At 40.9% G+C, this 20,938-nt stretch overlaps 1 protein-coding gene across 1 annotated transcript in view; it reads right to left on the reverse strand.

Annotated features, from left to right (window-relative positions):
* Positions 1–213: 213 nt before the first annotated feature.
* KCNK1 (potassium channel, subfamily K, member 1) overlaps positions 214–20,938 on the reverse strand; it is a 68,787-nt gene continuing 48,062 nt past the window's right edge. The window contains exons 2-3 of the mRNA XM_006868570.1: positions 5,543–5,938; positions 214–473 (exon numbers count right to left, since the gene is read on the reverse strand). Of these exons, the coding sequence (XP_006868632.1) occupies positions 214–473; positions 5,543–5,938 (656 nt within the window). The remainder of the gene's footprint in view (positions 474–5,542; positions 5,939–20,938) is intronic.

A 20,938-nucleotide genomic window follows, 5' to 3' on the forward strand; every position in this document is an offset into this window, starting at 1 on the left:
ATATTAGATGCCCCTCCCCTGTCCAGAGTAAAAACTTCCTTTCTTCTGTTTTGTTTGCTTGTCTGATTTTTGTTTTCTAAAATACTGCCAACAGTAGATATTTATTAAAATAGCATCATCGTGGCTTTTACAATCTCACCAAAAGGAAGGAAACGAAGCCTGCCATGGACTGCCCGGACACTGGTGTTCTAAGACCTGGAGCAAGGCTGATGGTTAGTTGCTAGCAGAGCCATCGGAGTGGGCAGCCAGCTGGGCAGCCACGAAGGGCTCATTCTGCTTCTGGTCCTCTTTCAGACCAGCTGCTTGGTCTGAGATGGAGGAGAAGGAGAGCTGATCATGCTCCAGTATGTGTAATTGGTCCTCGCCTTTGAACTTCTTCACGTAGAAGAGCTTTCTGAATTTTTTCAGCTCGCGGAGTTCACAGAAAGTTTCTAGAACCACCAGCATGGCAATGAGACCAAGGATCAGGTAACCTGCATAGGAAACATGACAGGGACTCAGCGTGACCTCACCATGGACAAATCATGTCCTATTGACTCTCAGTCTTCCTCTCCACACCCAGAAAACCGTGCTGATGAACACATTCTCAGCTTTCTGATATCTGTACTCACAAACCATGGTTCAAAATGGAATTACCCAGACATATAACAAGAATAGCATAATCTCTTATGAGCTGAGATTACTGAGAACTGCAGGCTGCAATTCTGAGGGAAAAAATAACAGCCAGGGCTGACAATGTACTGTTAAAGAAAGACATGTAACACTGTACTGGCCCAAATGTGATAACTTCTCTCTCTTTTTGTAGTAATTAAAAAAATAAATAAAATAAAACACACCATTCATTTTATTGTTGTGTGGTTGCTAAAAATATTCACAGAACCTATATGGATTCAATCATTTCTACCTGTTCAATTAATTGACAGTCTTTGAGTTGGGTAACTGTTCTCACCTTTCCTTTCTGAGTTGTTCCTTTCCCATCAATGTAAACCCCCTGCTCCCTAAACTTCCTAGCTAACTTTCTGAGTTATTGGCCACTTGATTCCATGTAAATAGTTCATCAAAAGAGACGATCTTTACTAAACTATTACTAGCTTGAAAAAGATTCCAGCACATACTAGGGTACTCAAAAAGGGCTTACCACTAGGGTTTCAGGTTGATTCCTAAAGAAATGCATTTAAACCTATCTCTAAAATCAGTACATGGCTGCAGACAAGTTTTCTCATTAGGGCACCTTCAGAGGAAAGGGCCAATCAGTACAGTGGCTTCTGAGGGGATCTGCTGGGCCAATTAAAATCAGTGCAGAGAGATCCATTCAGAAGGTTATGGAGACTGGTTCATTATTATTATTATTATTGTAAAGGGGTAAACTTGATAGATTTTCTCCAAGAACACAGGATGATCATGGGGGTTTATCATGAAAAAGTTTTAAGAAAACTGACAACTACATTAGTGAGAAAAAGACCAGTAATGTACTGAGGATTTCTGTTTTCCTATCACAACAATGTACTTGCTCAAATTTCAAGGGTAGCAAGGGCTGTCCTACAAAACTTTCACAGGGAAACCTTGTTCCTTCCACACTACAGCCCTGATCATGCCCCTTTGGACTTCTTTTGTTTTCCCAAACTCTAAGAATACTGAAACACGATTGTTGTTAAGTTGTTAAATGTCATCGAGTCGGATCCGACCCACAGTGACCATGTATAGGGTTTCCCAGGAGTGACTGATGAGCTTGAACCACTGACCTTTCAGTTGAAACGGCTCTGCAGTCTGGCGCATTAACCCACAGCGCCACACCCCTCAAACATGGCGAAACTGCCATTTTGACATGGTGTGAATCAAGAGCATAGAATTCTTTGGAGAAATGGTAAAGAAATGGAAATATTGCCTTCGGAAGTTTAGACTAGATGAAGGATACGTCAAGAAGGAATCACTTCACATTTTGACACTTTTGTTGAATAAAGGGAGCTCCGCTTTAGTGTCAGTACTTTTTGACTGACCCTTGCATTTCTGGTTTAAGGGTTAAGGCTTACAGATTTTCTGGAAGCACGAGTTTCAGGGTTCATCCAGCTTTGGTGACTTTTCCACCCCTCACCCATAATCAGTGACATTCAATTAGTGAGTGGTATTTTAGGAAAGTTTTCGATTTCTCATGAGCTGCTCAGAAAAATGAGGTCAGCTGCTAATCTAAATGTTGGAGGTTCACGGTCCAACTAAAGGGACCTTAGAAGAAAGGTTTCATGGTCTACTTCAAAAACATCGGCCACTGAAAACCCTGTGGGGCATACTTCGGTCGTGAAGCAAATGGAGCACTGTGAGTAGTGTTGGACTTGGGAGCAACTGGTATTCAGAACCAAGCTTTCCACCTTTATAAATACTTTGATAATTATTCCTACTGGAGAACAGAGTTCTGGTGTGGTGCTGTAGGATAAGCACTGGACTGCTAACCACAAGGTCAGAGGTTCAAACCCACCAGTCGTTCTTCGAAAACCCTATACAGTGTTGACATGAGTCAAAATCGACTCAACAGCACTTAGCAACAACAGGAACAACAAGTACAGAGAACAGACGCAAATACTGTTGACTGATGATGCACAGAAGGGATTGTAATCATTGCATTGAAACAATGAGTGTAAAACTGATGTTCTCCCATGTAAACTATCACTCAGTTCACAATAAAAACTTGAAAAAACAAACAAACAAACCAATAACCAAGAAAAGGAAATTTGCTAAGTAATAGGAATGACAGTTTAAGTTAAATAAAAATTTCTTCCATTAAGAATTGGCAAAGAAATTAGACAGGTCTTTGTGTGGTTGTTGACAATTCCACCTAAATCCAGAGGCAAACTCTAACTCCCCATTATGTGCCATCACGTTTGTGGCACATGACCCAACAGAGTCACTGCTGGTTCCCTACTCTTAAGATAAACATTAACTGTTGGCTCAGGGTTTATACCTTAGAACTTCTGGATAATGGGCTGAGCCGCAAGGTTGGCAGTTCATGCTCATCAGTGGCTCCTCAGAAACCCAATATCGGGTCACTATGGGTCGGAACTGACCTGAAGGCACTTAACAACAACAAAGGCAATTTTATATTCATTTTACATAAATTTACATTCGTTCTGGTATTTTAAAAATCATTTTCTGAAAAAAAAAAAAATGTATTCGTCATGAAAAGGAACAGAAGAAAGTGAAATTGAAAACGCTAAAAATAACACAAATCCAATGTCATGTCCGAGTAGTAAAATGTGTGATGAAGAGCTTGGAAACCCCCCGAATTACGTAAGGAAGACAGGCAGGATGATGAAAATAAAGAAGTTGAGTAGCTCAAGAATGTAACGTGACGTAAGAAAGTTCTAGCACCCATCCGTCGGGTTTGGCAATTAAGTTCTGATAATCAGACATTACATGAGAATGTGCTCTCTCTTATTTTAGAAGCAGCAGCGACATTGTAACACTGACTAAGAAATTCTCTCATTTGCCCCTATACATTATTTAGTCAAGCTCTTAAGTGATGGCAAAAACATCAATGAAATTTTAGGCACGAACTGCAGAATTTTATTCTACTCACATATCAATACATCTTTGGAACATTCAATTCAATTGGTAGATACTTGCGTTCTTAATACCATAGGGCAAATTAGCTTTATGTAAATTCCCTTAAAAGTTGATCATATTATTTGTAACAACTGATGAAATACTAGTCCAAGATTTATTATTACATGAAAAACTGAGAAATTAACATTAGGCAGACTTATGAGAAGATAATTTACAAATCAGAAAAGTAAAGAGAGTAAGTATATTTACAGAAAGCGTTCAACTTTAATAAGCCTTTAAAGCATGGAAAACAAAAATAAGGATGTGACATTTTGCCTATTTTGTGAAAAGAACATTAAGTGAATGCTTACTGCGGAATCAAATTCACAAAAATTATCTCTAATGTTACTGGCCAACACCACTGCAGGAGTGCTGAGAGAGAGAGTTACACCATAGAATGCAGGTAGCATTGGCTACAAATACCACCATTAGAAAAGCACTGTGTCATAAACGGGTGTGTCTTCTTGGGGACATCAACTTCTTGCAAAACTAAAAAAAGTGGAAATAATATAACCAGAGAATGATATTCACTGCAGTGTTGTTTGGACTCCTGGTGTGAGGATCAGCACCTGGACTACAAAACACAAGATTAGCAATTCAAATCCACCAGCTGCTCCTTGGAAACTCTATAGAGGGTCTCTATGAACCAGAACGGACTGGACAGCACTTAAAAACCAGCAGCACCACAGGGGGTTTATAATACCCTCAAATTAGATGCAGCCTAGAAGAGAGGGCTTCAAAAAATTTGTGAGAAAATCACATTATCTTTTCATTCCAATATTTCATGAACTTTCTAAAGCTCTCCTTTATAGTCAACAACAGAGGCATGATTACGTTAATGTCTGCTCATTTGCCGAAACACTATGTAGACATTGTAACGATTACAATGATAATCGTGACAAGAAGAGAAAACATGAAATCATCGTTATAACCAACCACTTGGCAAATATTTACTGAGGGTGTATTGTTAGAGGAAGACCCCCAGCGAGATGGATTGTCCAAGTGGCAGCATCGATGGACTCAAGCCTGGCAGCGGTAGCGAAGTTGGCCCAGGATTAGGCAGTGTTTTATTCTGCTGTGCATAAGGTCACTATGGGTCGGCACCGACTCGATGGCACCTAACAACAACAACAATCCTAGTCAGTAAAAAGCATAGGGGATTTATGAATGAAGCTTTTACTCTGCATGAGCCTACCATTTAAGGAAAATATTCAAATATACAGAGTTCAATTAAGAGTTTGATAGGATAAATTAAGTTTGCAAGGCAGGGCCAGACGACTGTCTGGGTTGTCTGCTTGGTCTCTTAGAAGAAATGAAATGAGCTGAGTCTTGAAAAACTCTTGAGAAGACAAATGAAAACTGTATGTACATTTTAACTGTGATTCTATGTATCTACAAAAGGACAGAAATGGGGCACATAAAAATGAGTTTCTTAAAGATGAATTACTCTTCTCAATTTCACAAAATCCTACTTAATTTAAAATAAAAATGTTTACAAAGTAGAAATCACTGGCTTTTTAAATTTTAATGCCTATTTTCCACATATAAAATTCAGGAAACAGTTGACATACTCAGTGTTTCTGAAAAAGAACCAGATGGGCATAAGAAATCAGCAATGTTTTAAGATTTTTCTGGCAAATTAAAGACCATGATTGATAATAACAGGCTAGCTACATCCTAGTTTGAGCTTTCCTGAGCTTAAAAATACTCGAATTCTTAATACCAAAGGGCAAATTAGCTATATGTAAATTCCCTTAGAAGTTGATCATATTATTTGTAACAACTGATGAAATACGATTTCAAGATTTATTATTATATGAAAAACTGAGACATTAACATTAAGCAGATTTATAAGAACATGACTGATAATCATGTTCATGATTATTTCATGAAATAATCCCGTCAGGTTAGAGCTTGGAATGGCAACATCAGGACCCTTGATACTCACATGTGATTCCAAACTTATAGAGTGCTCTGAATCTTTGATTGCTGCCTTCTCCAGGAACATAATCCCCTAGGCCAATGGTGCTCAAGGAAATGAAACAAAAATAAAAGGATTCCAGGAAGTTCCAATCAGTCTCCAGGACAGAGAATACAGCTGCCGGGATGAAGAAGAACAAGGACATGGTGACAGATCCGAGGATAAGCGCGTGCACGAGTGACACGGTGTTCTTGGAGAATCCCCAGCGGGTGTGGAAGTAGAAAACAGGCCTGTGAGTGACGTAGAGGGTGATGCGCTGGACCACTGCCGTCAGGAACAGGAGGGTGAAAGGGATCCCAATGACAGAGTATACGAGGCAGAAGGCCTTACCCCCATCTGACAAGGGCACCGTGTGGCCGTAACCTACAGAGAGAAAACAGCAAATGAGGTGAAGAAGAGAAAATGAACTGTCCATGGCATCATGTCCCCCACCTCCCCCACTGTCCTCAGACTGAGGAAAAGAGTGAGCCTTCAGAGGGAGAGCCTTTCAAGACTCTGGCAGAATGGTCATGCCAGTAAAATCCAATCACAGATGCCATACACTGGGGACGAACACCACTCTTTAAAAAACTTACCGGCTCTTTCCAACGCATCAGAATCTGGCCTTGGAATCATGGTCAGACTGAGACAGAAGTTCAGTGCATGCTATGGAGCTGAGGCCCTCAGCAATAGGAAACCAACAGGAAAACACTTCACACGAGACACCGACTTTGCCAAGATGGACCTACCCCACAATCCTCCACCCAAGATCTTTATTAGTTTCCAAATGCCAGTCAATATTTAATATTCTCGCAGGAGTAGCTGGCAAACAGGGGTGTGTGCACAGAGCTGAGCAGAGAGGGCATGATGGGGGTGAGGGTGGGGCAAAGTCAATTAAGATACAGACACACAGAAACGAGGAAGAGATACGAAGATTAAAGTATACCAAAGCACAGCAGTGAGTCCTGCTTGAAAAACATTTTGCCCAATTACATGGTTAAATGGAACATTCAGAAACTTGCATAGATTTTTTTCCCTTGTCATTTCAGTATGTTCAAAGAAGTCATAAATTCCACAAAACATACATTTTAAAAAAGCATTAGATCAAGCATATTGTCCATTTCACTTTCTACTAGGTTTGAGTAGAATCAAATCAAACAGAGCAGGACTCTTCATCCAAGAGAACCCAGCTGAATGGACTACTGTTAAATTTTCACTCGAACTTCATTCTAAAGAGGTTAATATGTCTGAACAAGTCACTTCAGAAAAAAAAATGAATGAAATGAATTGCTCTGAAATTAGATTCTGAAAACACTTTATATATACAATTAAAATTGTAAGATGGTTCTAAAATCAGACCTCTAAAAATGTATCTGTAGTTATTAAAATGTGAGGCACTTGAGGCCTTGTTCTTAACCTACCATCCCAGATTGTACAGTGTTTACCAGTAAGCTACAGCAGTCCCAGGAAGCCTTTGAAATCACATGCAAAACTGTACATTTTTCTGCAGCGAGATTCCAGAGCATAGAGCCTCAAAAGATGTTGTTGTTAAGTGCTGTTAAGTTGGTCCCAACTCACAGTGACCCTGTATAGGGTTTCTGAGGCTATAAATATTTGCCAGATCAGATAGTTTCATCTTTCTCTCGTGGAGTGACTGATGGGCTTGAATCTTGTTTAGCAGTCCAGTGCTTATCCAACTGAACCACAGCACTTAAAAGTAGTCCATGTCTGAAGCTGGTTAAGGACTACTGTTTTAAGCTTAATCTCCTAAATTCATCTGGTTCCCATTCCCCAACTGCTCCTGAAATGCTTTAGCCAAGTTACGGCATGGTATTTAAAGAGGGAAATGGATACATGGCTGTACTCAGAGCATAGCATGGTAGGTGTTGAAAGTACGTCAAATAATGGCGATGAAACAAGGAAGTGGGGAAACGTTTAATGCTTTGATTTAAGGGAAAAGTGTGAGACAGGATTCAGACCTGTTCTGAGTAGACAGCCCTTTCTAAAAATCACAGTGCTCAAGAGGAGTTACATCTTAGGTAGGCATTTGGAAAAGATGTTCTGATGATGAGGATTCTCTCAAAATACATAGAATTTGAAAGGGGAACTTTATGTCATTATAAAAAAGCAATTCGATTCCCACATAATTGATGGTCCCAAACAGAATGGGAGACAAATGTGGAACAAAACTCAAATTTGTATGAAAGACTAGACTTAACTGGACTGGCAGAGACTAGAGGAGCCCCCGAGACTATCACCCTGGGGTAGATACCCTTAAAACTTGGCATTCAAACCAGTCCTGGAGGTCACCAAGCACTCAAAAGACAAAGTGGCTCGGCTCATGAACAACTACTCTCCCCTGGGAGTGCTAAATGAGACCTCGTGGTCAACAGTTACCTGACACCAAAGATGAGAAGGTAAGAGGGAACAAGGAGACGAGATGAATGGAAAGAGAACCATCAGAATGGAGCTAACGAGAACGCGGACAAACCATGAACAGTGCAACCCACGGCACTGAATAATATGTGTACACTGTATGCTGTTGTTGGTAAGTGCCACTGAGTTGCTTCCAACTCATAGTAACCCTGAAGAGGGTTTCCGGAGTGTAGTTGGCAGCTCCAGTGTATCTTGTTAAATGCCGTTGAGTTGGTTCCAACCCACAGCAACCCTGTAGACATTGTTAAAGGAGAACCTAATTTGCTGAGTAAACTTCCGCCAAAACACAGAATTAGTTTTTTAAAGGCCATTACAAAATTACTTGCCAACTTAGTTAAGAAGAAACTTCTAGAGCTCACGCTGACAGGACTAGAGAGTCAAGCAGAGGCTACATGAAACGGAACCGTCCTCTAATGGGGAATTTGTAGACAAACATGTGATTAGCTGAATCAACCAGACTAAGTAAGAAACGAGTTCATGATTTTACTAAGGTTTTCTGGCAGCATTCATAAGCAATTCGCTTTACTGAAAGTGTAACACACAGTCCATCTACTGTCCCATCTGTCCCAACAAACGATATGACTTGGCTTCTAGTTGGAAAGAAAACAAATACACTTCTAGTTCTAAAGTAGCTGATGGTACATTTTTTACTTTCAATCTACGGCAGTTCTTTTTATTAGAAAAAGAGTTAGGAAGCTAACCAAATCTCCATGTACTGGAATGCTATCTTCTAGCACTGGCAATATAGACTATGAAACTATAAGACTTCTCTCTGTGGGGATGCATTTTGTGCTAGGACTATGTTCCCACTAAGGTACATCAGAATCACTGTAATCACAGAGACTGTACAGAAAAATCAGCCACTGAAAAGATCTGTGTGCTAATAATGATTCTTAATCTCACAGTGATTACTTAATCCCTTAATGCTGCTGATTACAAAAATAGCTTTGATTAGTGGAAAATAAAATGTAAACTTCATATCTCATGAGCAACCTCCACGCTCTTGGGAGGATAGGCCATACTGGGAAAACCACCCTTAGCACAGGCTACCTAGCTGCTCTTTCGCAACAGCTTAATGCACCAGATGGAAACCTATTATACTATTGAATTTTCATGAAGTACTGAACAATTCACTAGAGTTCTGTCCATGGAACTCTCCGATGAATCATGGAGCACAACTCATAGCTTTCAATTTCACAATCGTATTAAAATCCATTATGAAACTTGAAGAATTTAGCAAAATGTTAACAAGCCTGGCATATGTGCTATTCTCTAGATTTTGGGGCCCAAATTGAATATCACAAAGATTATTCAAACAGCCAACTTCACAAATTTAGCTAGAATCCTGTGATGAAATGCTCACAAACACATACTCTCATAATCTAGCCTTTATTCCCTAACTGTTGGGTTTTCTGTTTAGACTTTTCACCCAGTGGGCATGTAGGAGAAGGTGTCTGATGGGATAGCTGTATTGGTAACAGCGTACCATGAAATCGGGTTTCCTGCTTGGTTATACTTTAATTATTACAGCTCTGACTCTGTGCTAGAACACCCACGATCTGGGCCTTCTGGTTTACTGGTATTTAAGTCCTCTTCAGGCAGCGATTCGTTCTGCTGTGCATAAGGTCGCTATGAGTCGGCACCGACTCGATGGCACCTAACAACAACAACAACAATGAAGTCCAAGACAGATAACCTCTGCGGTCTGCACTTCCCTACATTACAACAAGTGGTAACTCCTAGCATGTACCAGAAGTCTTTGAGAAAGGCAAAGCTCACCATGGACTCCGGGTAACTCTATGCGTAATATACACCATTTAGCAGACAGGAAACAGCATATTCATTCTCTATTGAGTTAACTTGATGCATGCTAACAACAACAACAACAAAAAAAGAGTCTTAGATTCTGAAATCAATCCTATCAGAGATGTTAATTTGAGAAAATAGGTTGCCATGATTCTTATTCTGTAAAACTAACTTTAATTTGCAGTTGTGAACTTTAATTTATTCTTTCTCTTTCCCTTTCGACTATATGCTCACTGAGAGGAGGCCATGTCCTCCTCTACTTTGTATCCCTCCAGGCTCCCTCAGTCCTATCGACAAAGCAGAGAGGGTAAACACATGACAGATTCCGCCAATATTTGCTATGGCAGAAATGAGCTCACAACACAACAATGAATAACCTTCAGGCCATGTCAGGTGAGGTAAGGGTTTTCTCCCCATTTAAATCTTAGCCTTTGTTTGACATATAGTCATCTCTTTTTTTGTTGCTAAGTTTTTACTGTGAATTGAGTGATAGTTTACATGGGAGAATATTGGTCTTACATTCATCTTTTCATTGCACTGATTACAATCTCCTCCGTGCATCATCATTCAACAGTATTTGATTCTATTTCCTCTGTTTTATTTGGGGGGAAGGGAGGGAGGACACTCAGGAATATATAATCACTTGAACCACCAAAGGGCACATTCTGTAAGCCTGTCTTCTGGCTACCAGCACACAGCCTTTCTCTTTCCATGAATCTAGAGTCCTCAGCTGTTCTTTCTCTCTCCATGTCCTCATCTCTGCCTCCATTTCTGGTGTCACTGCTTTTCTGGATAGGGTCCCACATTCCGCCTGTGCCCTTCTCCCTTGAAGTTCTATGGCCCTTTGTTCTTGGACTATAAGATTAATACTCCCCCCTTTTTGTTACAAAACTTCTACATTTACAGTTGTGACAGTCACAATTAATCATGACAACAATTATTCACTATTGAATCATAAGAATCTTATCTCCATCTCCTTTAATCCAGTCACTTTGTGCCTTATTGCCCCCTCATTTTAGGTAATCAATGTCTAACTTGCCCATCCCTTCAACCCTGTGTACAGAGGGGATGGGAATGATCCTTGTTGTGAAGATTCCTTCCCTCTTGGTTGGTATTTTGAGCTACTACATCCATTAAGTATAGGTCAAGTTCATCAAATTGTAGTAATTTACACTTGTTTCCTGTATCAAAAATTGTTGTTGTTGTTTTTTTTTTTTTTTTTTCCTCTAGTTGAGTTCTGATCATCAAGTCATCAAGGCTAGGTCAAATGGGTACTATCTACAAATTTGGGTGTTCTTCTGTGTCTCCCCTCACTTCATGTCAGCTGGAGGCTTCACTCTCAGCTCTAGCCCTCCATGGCTATGTCCTTGTCCATGGGCTCAGGAGTCCCCAGGTCTTACCACACTTTGGACCAACCAGCCCTTCCTCTTCTCTCTCATCTCCAGGTTGATGGGAGTCTATGGAATGTGGTCAAACTCAACCCATCTCTTTCTTGCTACCTTTCCCCCTCTTCCACTCACCAGTAGATGAATGTGGCCACCAGCAAGCTTACATGCCTTCTTATGTGTTCCCTTGGAGTTTTATTGATAGAGGGGGGTTTAATCCTAAAGAGACTTGATTGCTTGCCTTAATGGCTCCCTGATGAACAACTTGCTTGTTCTTGTAGTAGCCATTCAGACTGCCATTTTTGTTTTGGATTTTTCCTGCTGATCTTTCTTTCGAGAAGTATCTTCTGTTCCTCTAGCTGTTCCAGGCTGCTCTGTTCGTCCTTTCAAGTGGGAATGGTCTACCTCAAAAGGTTCTGAATCTGGCTCAGGATTCCACCTAAGGTCCTATATACTAAAACTCTCCACAAGAAGGCTATGAAATTATATTCTTGTCCCACCAGACTGTTACCTTGTGGATAGCCTGCCATGCCCAGTTGAAACTTCACCCTTTGCAAAAGGTGCCAGTGTTACAGCTCTGGCATTCAAAGTGCATTCATGGCTCACAGCTCAGCCTAAAACATTTTTTAAAAGGGAATACGAAAGCTTGTTGAGAGGACAAAGTATACTGAAAAGCAAGGAGATTATGTTGAAAAATGATGTATTAGGTCTTTTCTAAAAGTTAATTAAAATAAATTCTATAACCAGAGTGCAGATAATTTTTGACTCATCCTCATATGTGAAAAAAAGTAAAAAAGTGTTAACTACTCTGGTTCTAGTTTATACATGCATGGGTTTATTCCAAATGAAATCTGTTTAAACGTGTCTCTGTGATCAGCGAATAGCTGCAGACAAGTTTCCTCAGTGATATGCTTATCTTAGGATCATTAGGGTGTGTTCAAAGAAGGGTCTAATAAAAACTGACTTTTAAGGGCATGATCTGCTGGACCAGTTTAATTCAAGAAAGAGGGGTCAGCTCAGAAGGTTATGGCAACTGTTTTTTAGGATTCCAAAGGGATAGGCTTGATAGATTTTCTCGAAGGACATATGATGATCATTGAGGCTTACTAGGAAGGTTTTTAAAAATTGAAAACTGCACTGTTGTTAATTGCCGTCGAGTCGGTTCCGACCCATAGTGACCCTGTATAGGGTTTCCGAGGAGCAGGTGGTGAGCTTGAACTGCCAACCTTGCAGTTCAAATGGCTTTGCGGTCTGGCGTATTAACCCACAGCGCCACACCAGGAAAACTGCATTAGTGAGAAAAAACTCTGGGATAGTCTTGCTAAGGACTGTTTTACTATCACAACTCTTTCTTTAAGGATAGTTAGTCCTGTCCTGGTGTGGTACTGTGGGTTAATGCACTGGACTGCAAAGTCAGTGTGAACCGTAAGTTTGGCAGTTCAAGCTCACCAACCACTCCTCAGAAACCCTATACAGGGTTGCTATGGGTTGGACCCAACTCGACGGCACTTAACAACAACAACAACAACAAAGTCTGTCCTATTGAGAATCTCACTGGAAACGTCACCCCAGGGCAGGACTAACTATGCTAATAAGCCCTAACGATCATCTTGCTCTGTAAACTTTCACTGAAAACAATAAAATATTATTTTTAAGAAACAAAAACATTCTGTATTTTATAGAAAAATACAGCTATATCTTGTTTTGATCATAAATAGTACGCTACATGTATTCTCTTACAACTGTTTTGATTTCACAATATATCTTGGAGATGGTTCTACAGTAAATCTTGAAGATCTATTTACCCTGTTCTTTATTTTTTTGTTTCTTAAAAAAAAAAAAAAAATCGTTTATTGTTTTCAGTGAAAGTTTACACAGCAACTTAGGTTCCCATTTGACAATTTCTATGCAGTCTGTTTGGTGAGATTACATTTTTCACAATGTGTCAACAATTCTCTTTTATTATGTTCTGGTTATTCCATTGCCATTACTTTAGTTTTCTTGCTGCGCTCACCCTCGGCTCTGCCCCCACCCCCACTTCTGCAGCCATTCACATTCATCTTTCTCCCATGGCACCACTGGTAGCTTCAAACTGCTGACCCTGAGGTTAGCAGCCTGATTCGTAACCACCACGCTACCAGAGCTGCAATTCATAGAGATCCTATATATAGGGTATAGGGTTTCTGAGGAGTGGCGGTGAACGTGAACCACCGACCTTGCAGTCCAGTGCATTATCCCGCAGCTCTACAACAGGACTCCATCATAGTATTATTTAATCATCTCCTGACTGAGGAGCATTTCCTGTTGTTGTTGTTGTTGTTAAGCACCGTGGAGTCGGTTCCAACTCATAGTGACCCTGCACAGGGTTTCCAAAGCTGTAAATCTTTATGGGAGTAGAACGCCTCCTCTTTCTCCCACGGAACCACTAGTAGTTTCAAACTGCCGACCTTGAGGTTAGCAGCCCGATTCGTAACCACTACCCTACCAGAGGAGCACTTAGGTGTGAACAATTGTCCACTATGTTATATACTACAGGAGATCAGACACTCCCCTTGGCCTTGTGAAGGGCACACGTTTCAGCTCAAAGCGGAGCTGATTAGCCTCTAAGGCCCTGACAATCCACTGGGTCACCAGCAGAGACAATTCCAGGGGATCAAACGCAGTTCCTGGGTGTTGTGTGTCCAAACAGCACTCGCCACCTGGCACAGGTGTGGTGTTACGATTTCCAGGTATACATTGGCCTCTTGCCCTGACTTGACTCCCAGTTTCCAAATAGGTTTTCATATCTTCCTCAAGCCTTCTTCCTTCAGCCTGCTCACCTTTGTTCATGCGCACGGTCTTGCTTACTTAAATAAGCTCTTGCTGACAAGTCTACCATTTCTCTCCCGGCTGCCTGGGAATCACCACACAATCTTAAACACACAAAAAACGAAGTCGTTATTCTGATGATCCTGATTCAGCATGTAGTCTCCATTGTTTTCTTCCTACTTAGTGATCATTTGTCCGAAATACCCAAGCAAAATAAGCAGCTTTCTAATTTTATTTTGAAGCAGACAATTCGGCCAATAATGGGGATTTTTCTTTTTTATGAGTATTCCCGCCCCCCACCCCCCACTTTTGTAACTCTATAAAACAGGAGCCCTGGTATGGTGCTGTGGGCTAATGCACTGGACTGCAAAGTCAGTTTGAAACACGAGGTTTACGGTTCAAGCTCACCAGCTGCTCCTTGGAAACCCTATAAAGGGTTGCTATGGGTTGGAACTGACTCAATGGCACTTAACAACAGCAATAAAACATGCGTTCATTTTACTACTAAAACTAGCAGTTGTTAAGTGCTGTCGAGTCTATTCTGACCCATAGCAACCCTGTATAGGGTTTCCTTTCCAATGAGCAGCTGGTGAGCTTGAACCACAGACCTTGCAGTTCAAATGGCTTTGTAGTCTGATGCATTAGCCCACAGCGCCACACCAGGACTCCAGTGCTATGTAACTCTAATGGGACCCTGTTGTTTCATTTCTACACATTTTCTTTCTCTACCTTTAAATTAGAAATAATGATGTTTTTGTTGTTGTTAAATGCCATCGAGTCAGTTCTAACCCATACGGACCCTGTATAGGGTTTCCAAGGAGCAGCTGGTGAGCTTGAACGGCCAAATTTGCTGTTCAAACCGACTTTGCAGTCCCGTGCATTAACCCACAGCGCCACACGAGGACTCCAAAATAATATCACTGCTTATTATTTTAACTTCTCAAATTTCCCGAACGATATTTTTAGCTCTAGAATTCAAATTATAGTGATTTTTGTTCTCTTTTCTCATTTTGGAAATGCTTCTCAATCTACTATAACATGTATTTCTACGTGCTTTCCTACACTAGCCTCTACATAGCTTCTTGTAAGTCAAGAACAAGTTATCATGCCTTGCTTCATTAGATGAAATCTGGACAACAGCATGTTGAGTAAGTTTTTCCAAATTCCTCCTACTATATCCTCCTCCCTTTGAGTTGGTGAGGGAGCCTGCCAGGCAGCCCTGATTCCTACACACCATCTTCTCCTGCAAGGGACAAGTTTGTCAGAGTACGAAAAGGACTGCTTAGTAAAAATTGCAGGAAGGTAACAGTTGTTGTTAAGTGCCATCAAGTCAATTCCGACCCATAGCAACCCTGTATAGGGTTTCCAAGGTGCAGCTGGGGAGCTTGAACTGCCAACCTTGAGGTTCAAACGACTTTGCAGTCTGACACATTAACTCACAGCATCACCCTAGGACTCTGGAAGGTAACATATACTGCATAATGCTGTTTTCGTTAAGTGGTGTCACGTCAGTTTCGACTCATAGCAACCCTGTCTGTATAGGATTTCTGAGGAACAGCTGGTGAGCTTGAACTGCCAACTTCGTAGTTCAAATGACTTTTCAGTCCAGCACATTAACCCAAAGCACCACACCAGGACTCCAAAATAAACTTACCCTCATTTAAAAGCAGCTACACTACATCATATTCACACAAAAAAAACAACAAATGAAATGGGTTTCTTATTCTTAGTACAAGGGAATGCAGTGGCTCCACACAGTAAGCATCGGACTGCTAACTAACAAGGTTCGAACCCACAAGTCGGTCCGCGGGGGTTTCTACTCCTGTGAAGATTAAAAGCCTAGGAAACCATATATAGGGTCGCTATGAGTTGGAACCGACTTAAGGACACTTATCAACAACATTAACACCTAGCTGTATCTCTTATAAGTTTTTCCTTTAATGCACTGAGTCTGTACAGTTTTATCTAACCTCAAGGTCAGTAGTTCAAATTACCAGCCGTTCCATTCTGCTCCCATAAAGATTTACAGCCTCAGAAGTCCTGTGCAGGGTCACTATGAGTTGGAACCGACTCCACGGTACTTAACAACAACAACTATCTGGAGTCCTGGTGTGGCACTGTGGGCTAATGTGTCAGAATGCAAAGTTGTTTGAACTGCAAGGTCAGTGGTTCAAGCTCACCAGCTGCTCCTTGGAAACCCTATACAGGGTCGCTATGGGTCGGAATCAACTCAATAACACTCAACAACAACAACATTACAATATCTGTGCTGAGAGTACAACACCCTTTTACTTCTTTAAGTATCTGGCAAGAAGTCTCTGGGTGTGCTAACAGAAAAGGTGAAACTAAGTCTACCAAGAAAATCCTGGAGTTCTTTCTGGTGTGGTGTTGGAGGATAAGCACTCAATCCCAAGGTCAGCTGAACTGCAAGGTAGTAGTTCAAACCCACCAATTGCTCCTTGGAAACCCTATACAGGATTGCTATGAGTCGGAACTGACTAGAAGTCACTTAACACCAACAAGAAAATCCTGGAGGTCTACTTGTAAAATATCAAGCACTGAAAACCTTATCTGGAGCACAGTTCTGCTCTGGCACACACTGAGTCACAGTGACTGAGTCAACTTAGTGGAAATGCTTTTTTCCTTGTAAAATATCTGGAAGTACTGACAAAGCTTTCCTTCTCGAAGATCTCACACGTTCTAGCTCTTGGTTATGGACACTGTATAAGCCTCTTCAGAAACAAGCCTTGGTAGGACAACTTCCACAAGTAAAGACTCATTTTTCAGCCATGGTTCCAGAATAAAGAACCTAAACAGAACCTATGGACCCAGGAAGAACACGTGACTTGCTATTCTAAGCCACTGGGTGCTGTACTATGCAACAGCACCTAACAAGAACTTAACATGGTACACCTCTGGAAAATAATATAAAGAAGTTGGGAGGTGAGTGGGATAGATGGAATAAGAATGTCAAGATTCAGTGTTTTGATGGCTGACTTATAGGCACATGGTATATTTATAATACAACTCTTTATACTTTTGTATATGTTTGGAAATATCTGTTTTAAAGAGCTAAAAAGTTGAGGCTTTGAAGTGCAGATGTAGGAAGAGATAACATTTTCAAGCACCAAGAAAGTTTTTCAACTTCTAACAGGAAGTTCTCTGTTTTCTTTACTCCCTAAAATCAAACTCTTATGCATATACTACTAAAAGTCTATTGCTGTTGTTAAGTAGCGTCAAGTCGGTTCCGACTCAGAGCAACTCTGTATAGGGTTTCCAAGGAGTGGCTGGTGGGTTTGAACTGCCAACCTTGTGGTTTAAACCGACCTTGCAGTTCAGAGCATTATCCTGCAACATCACACCAGGACTCTAGGACTCCGCATTGTTATTGTTTGTTGCTAAGAACCATCAAGTCGGGACTCTTCATTAGGGTGCCTTAAAAAAAAAAGGCCAATGAAAATAATCACGTCCAACGATATTTGCTGTACCAGTTAAATTTAAGGCAGAGAGGTCAGTTCAGTGTGGCAACTATTTTGGGGGCCTAAAAGGGCTAATCTGGATAGAGTTCATCAAGGGAAGGATACAGGACCAAAACAGAGTTTTATTATAAAGTTTTAAGAAAATCGAAAATGGCATTGATTAGAAAAAGGCCAGGATGCAACATGTTATTCCATCAAAACAATGCAGCACCAGTTCATTCTTCCAATGTACCCATGGCTGTCCTATGACAATGACAACTTCACTGGGAAACTCTACCCTATTCACCCTGTAACCCTGATCTTGCCTCTTCAGACTTCTTTGTGTTCCCAACACTCAAAGAAACATTTCAAAGGAACACAACTTGAGTCCCTCCAGGATACCAAACAACTATTCTTCTTATGTGGTGTAAATCAAAAAGCCAGAATCCTGTGGGAAGGGTTAAAGAGATGGAACAGCCCCCTTCAGACCTATTTTGTTGTTGTGAAGCACCATGGAGTCGGCTCCAACTCACAGTGATCCTATTTCCAAGGAGCAGCTCGTGAGTTTGCAGCTCACAATCCAGTGCTTATCCTACAACACCACATCACCAGGACTCCTCAGAAGTATACAGATAGAGGATCTATCAAGAAACAATAACTACATTTTTAAAAATAAAGATATTTTTGTTAATAAAGGTTTCTATGATTATGTAGAGCAATACTTTTTGACTTACCCTTGTATAAGAATTGGTTCCACCAAGCAAATGCACTTGTTCAGACATAAGAATAGATTATTAAAATTGCCAACCAAGAATCATATAGCCAGCAAAATTGTCCCTCAAATATTCTGGCAAAATTAGGACACTTACAGATAAAGAGAAATTAAGAGTTTGTAAAAACCAAACCAACCTTACAAAAACTTACAGAAAATTAACAGCAGACACCACCTGAGATGAACCTACATGACAATATCACCCAGAACTCAACCTAGGTATGTTGTTGTGTGCCACTGAGTCATTTCCAGCTAATATAGAAAACCTGTATAGGGTTTCCAAGAGAGGTTGGTGGGTTTGAACTGCCAACTTTACAGTTACCAGTTCAATGTATAACCTAAAGCACCATTCCAGGGCTCCAAAGTAAAACAAATCTTGTTGATGTTACTGTTATTAATTGCCGTTGCCGTGACCCTGTGTAGGGTTTCTAAGGAGCAGCTGGTGAGTTCGAACTGCTGACCTTTCGGTTCAAACAGACCTTTCAGTCCAACCAGCGCATTATCCTGCAGCTCCACACCAGGAGTTCAAAACAAATTTGCAAGACTGAAAATAGAGAACCAGAGGTATCAGTTTACAACAACAACAAAAATACACGAAGTAAAAACAGGAAATAGTATAGTTACAGAACTTTCAGATCAGGCAGATTTAAAGGGAAAAATCAATCTAACCGTAACCCTAAAAGTAGACCAACACCTAATCCTAGCAGCAGCCCAACACCTAACCATACCCCTAATCTATACCTACTCCTAACCATAACCCTAACACTCCACAAAACACTAGGCCTGGCCACAGACCACACCCCACTCCTTACTCCTATACTTCCTAGTTTATAAAGAAATCAAAGTAATTCTCTTAAAGCTCGAAGAGCAATTAAATCAAAGGCTGTCACCTGAATTTACTTCTATACGCTTTCTTTTTAAAAATTTAGTACACATATGAAATCAGGTAGGATTTGTTTAAGAATATAATTTAATATAAAGCAGTGGGATATAATTAGTGTCTGTTGTTGCTAGGTATTGTCAAGCCAGTTCTGATCTTACCACAAAAAAAGATAAATTCTAATGAACTATAAGCTGTAGTACTTAATAGTATTAAACTGCAGCCAAAATACTTTCGTAACAATTTAAAACCTTGCAGTCTGTAAGTACAGAGGCCAACTGAATAAAGGGGTGTAAATCCTGGAGTTTCCTCAATAGTTTCCAAGGGATTTAAAGTAGTTCAGTCTTCCACTCTGCGCAAAAAGGAATAGAATACGTGGGGGAGCTCAGACCCCATGCCAGGTGAGGGGGTGCAGTCCAAGGAACACCTTCTGATCTCTGTTACTGATGTGCAATGTTCTAGAAAATGCTATTTCACAAAGCGTTCAGGAACCACTAACAGAGTTGACATAGCTCCACACACATGCCTGCATCCCATGAACCCACCATGGGTCTCAAGGATTCTTTGGGAGCAGACTGTCAAAGTGGGATGGAAAATGTGTACCCAAAATCCCAAAGGCCAGGCAGGCCTCTCAGTTCAGCATCAGACTCTGTGCATAGGAAGCCCAAAGTATGACTCATCTACGGCTGAACATGGTAGTGGTGGTGGTGTGCCATGGAGTCAGTTCCGACTCATAGCGACCCTGTACAGGGTTTCTGAGGCTGTAAATCTTTATGGGAACAGAAAGCCTCATCTTTCTCCCGCAGAACAGCTGGTAGTTTCGAACTGCTGACCTTGAGGTTCACAGCCCGATTTGTAACCACTACGCTCATAGAAGGTGGCAAAAGCAGACAGCCAAAAGCACAGAAACGCTCCTCTCCAGAGAGGTAGCTCAGATACATTTCTCCTGGGGGACCCACAAACCTACCAGGCTCTCTTTCAGTGAAAACTGCAGAAACCATCATTGGGTTATTTTTGCCAAGTTTCAGCTACTGTTTCCTAAATCTCTACTACATACTATGCAGTGAAGCTTGACATGACACTATTTACCTCATGTGTGAAGTTGCTATGATTTATTAAACTAGAGCAGTCTTTCAAGACAAGAGACTGGCAAGAGCTAAACAACTAAGCATACCAGGGAAATGGCAAGCAGATTTCATCTGGAGCAAAGTCATATTAAATAGAAAAATCATCTCAATGAGAGGTACAGACGACATACCATTTATAAAACTGACACATTAATAAGGGGATTTGTGTATCACATTCCAAAAGAGTCGTTTTGAATGGAATTTTCTAACTCACAGAAATGCTGGGTTTCAACAGAGGAGGAGCAACGTGACAATAAAAGGACTCATCACTGCTTCCAGGCTTGGATGGAGGAACCACAGGCTCAAAACACACTTCTATTCAATATGAGTCCCATTCATACTTCTCTGTTTTCTCAAGACCATCAGTGGCTTTTATACTGATGAATGTTCGATTCAATCTCATCCTCATCCTTCTCAACTTCTAAGCATCATCTGAGCAAACTGGTACCCCTCTTAATGAAACAGTTTCTTCCTTTGGCATCGTACACACCTAACCTTCCCAGCTCCTTCTCGGTCTCTACTAGCCTGCAACCTCAGAGTCCTCTGAGGCTTGTCTTCCAGCCTCTATTTCATCTGGGCCCGGGCTTACTGGTCGTTTTTCACCTCATGTTCCACAAAAGGAGAAAAACTGCCAAGCCAAGGGCTCTGGCCACCCCTAGGTCTAAGGGAGATCACAACAATCTTACCCATTGTTGTTGTTGTTAAGTGCTGT

The sequence above is a fragment of the Chrysochloris asiatica genome, unplaced genomic scaffold, assembly GCF_000296735.1.
Source record: "Chrysochloris asiatica unplaced genomic scaffold, ChrAsi1.0 scaffold00119, whole genome shotgun sequence".
Taxonomy (NCBI): domain Eukaryota; kingdom Metazoa; phylum Chordata; class Mammalia; order Afrosoricida; family Chrysochloridae; genus Chrysochloris; species Chrysochloris asiatica.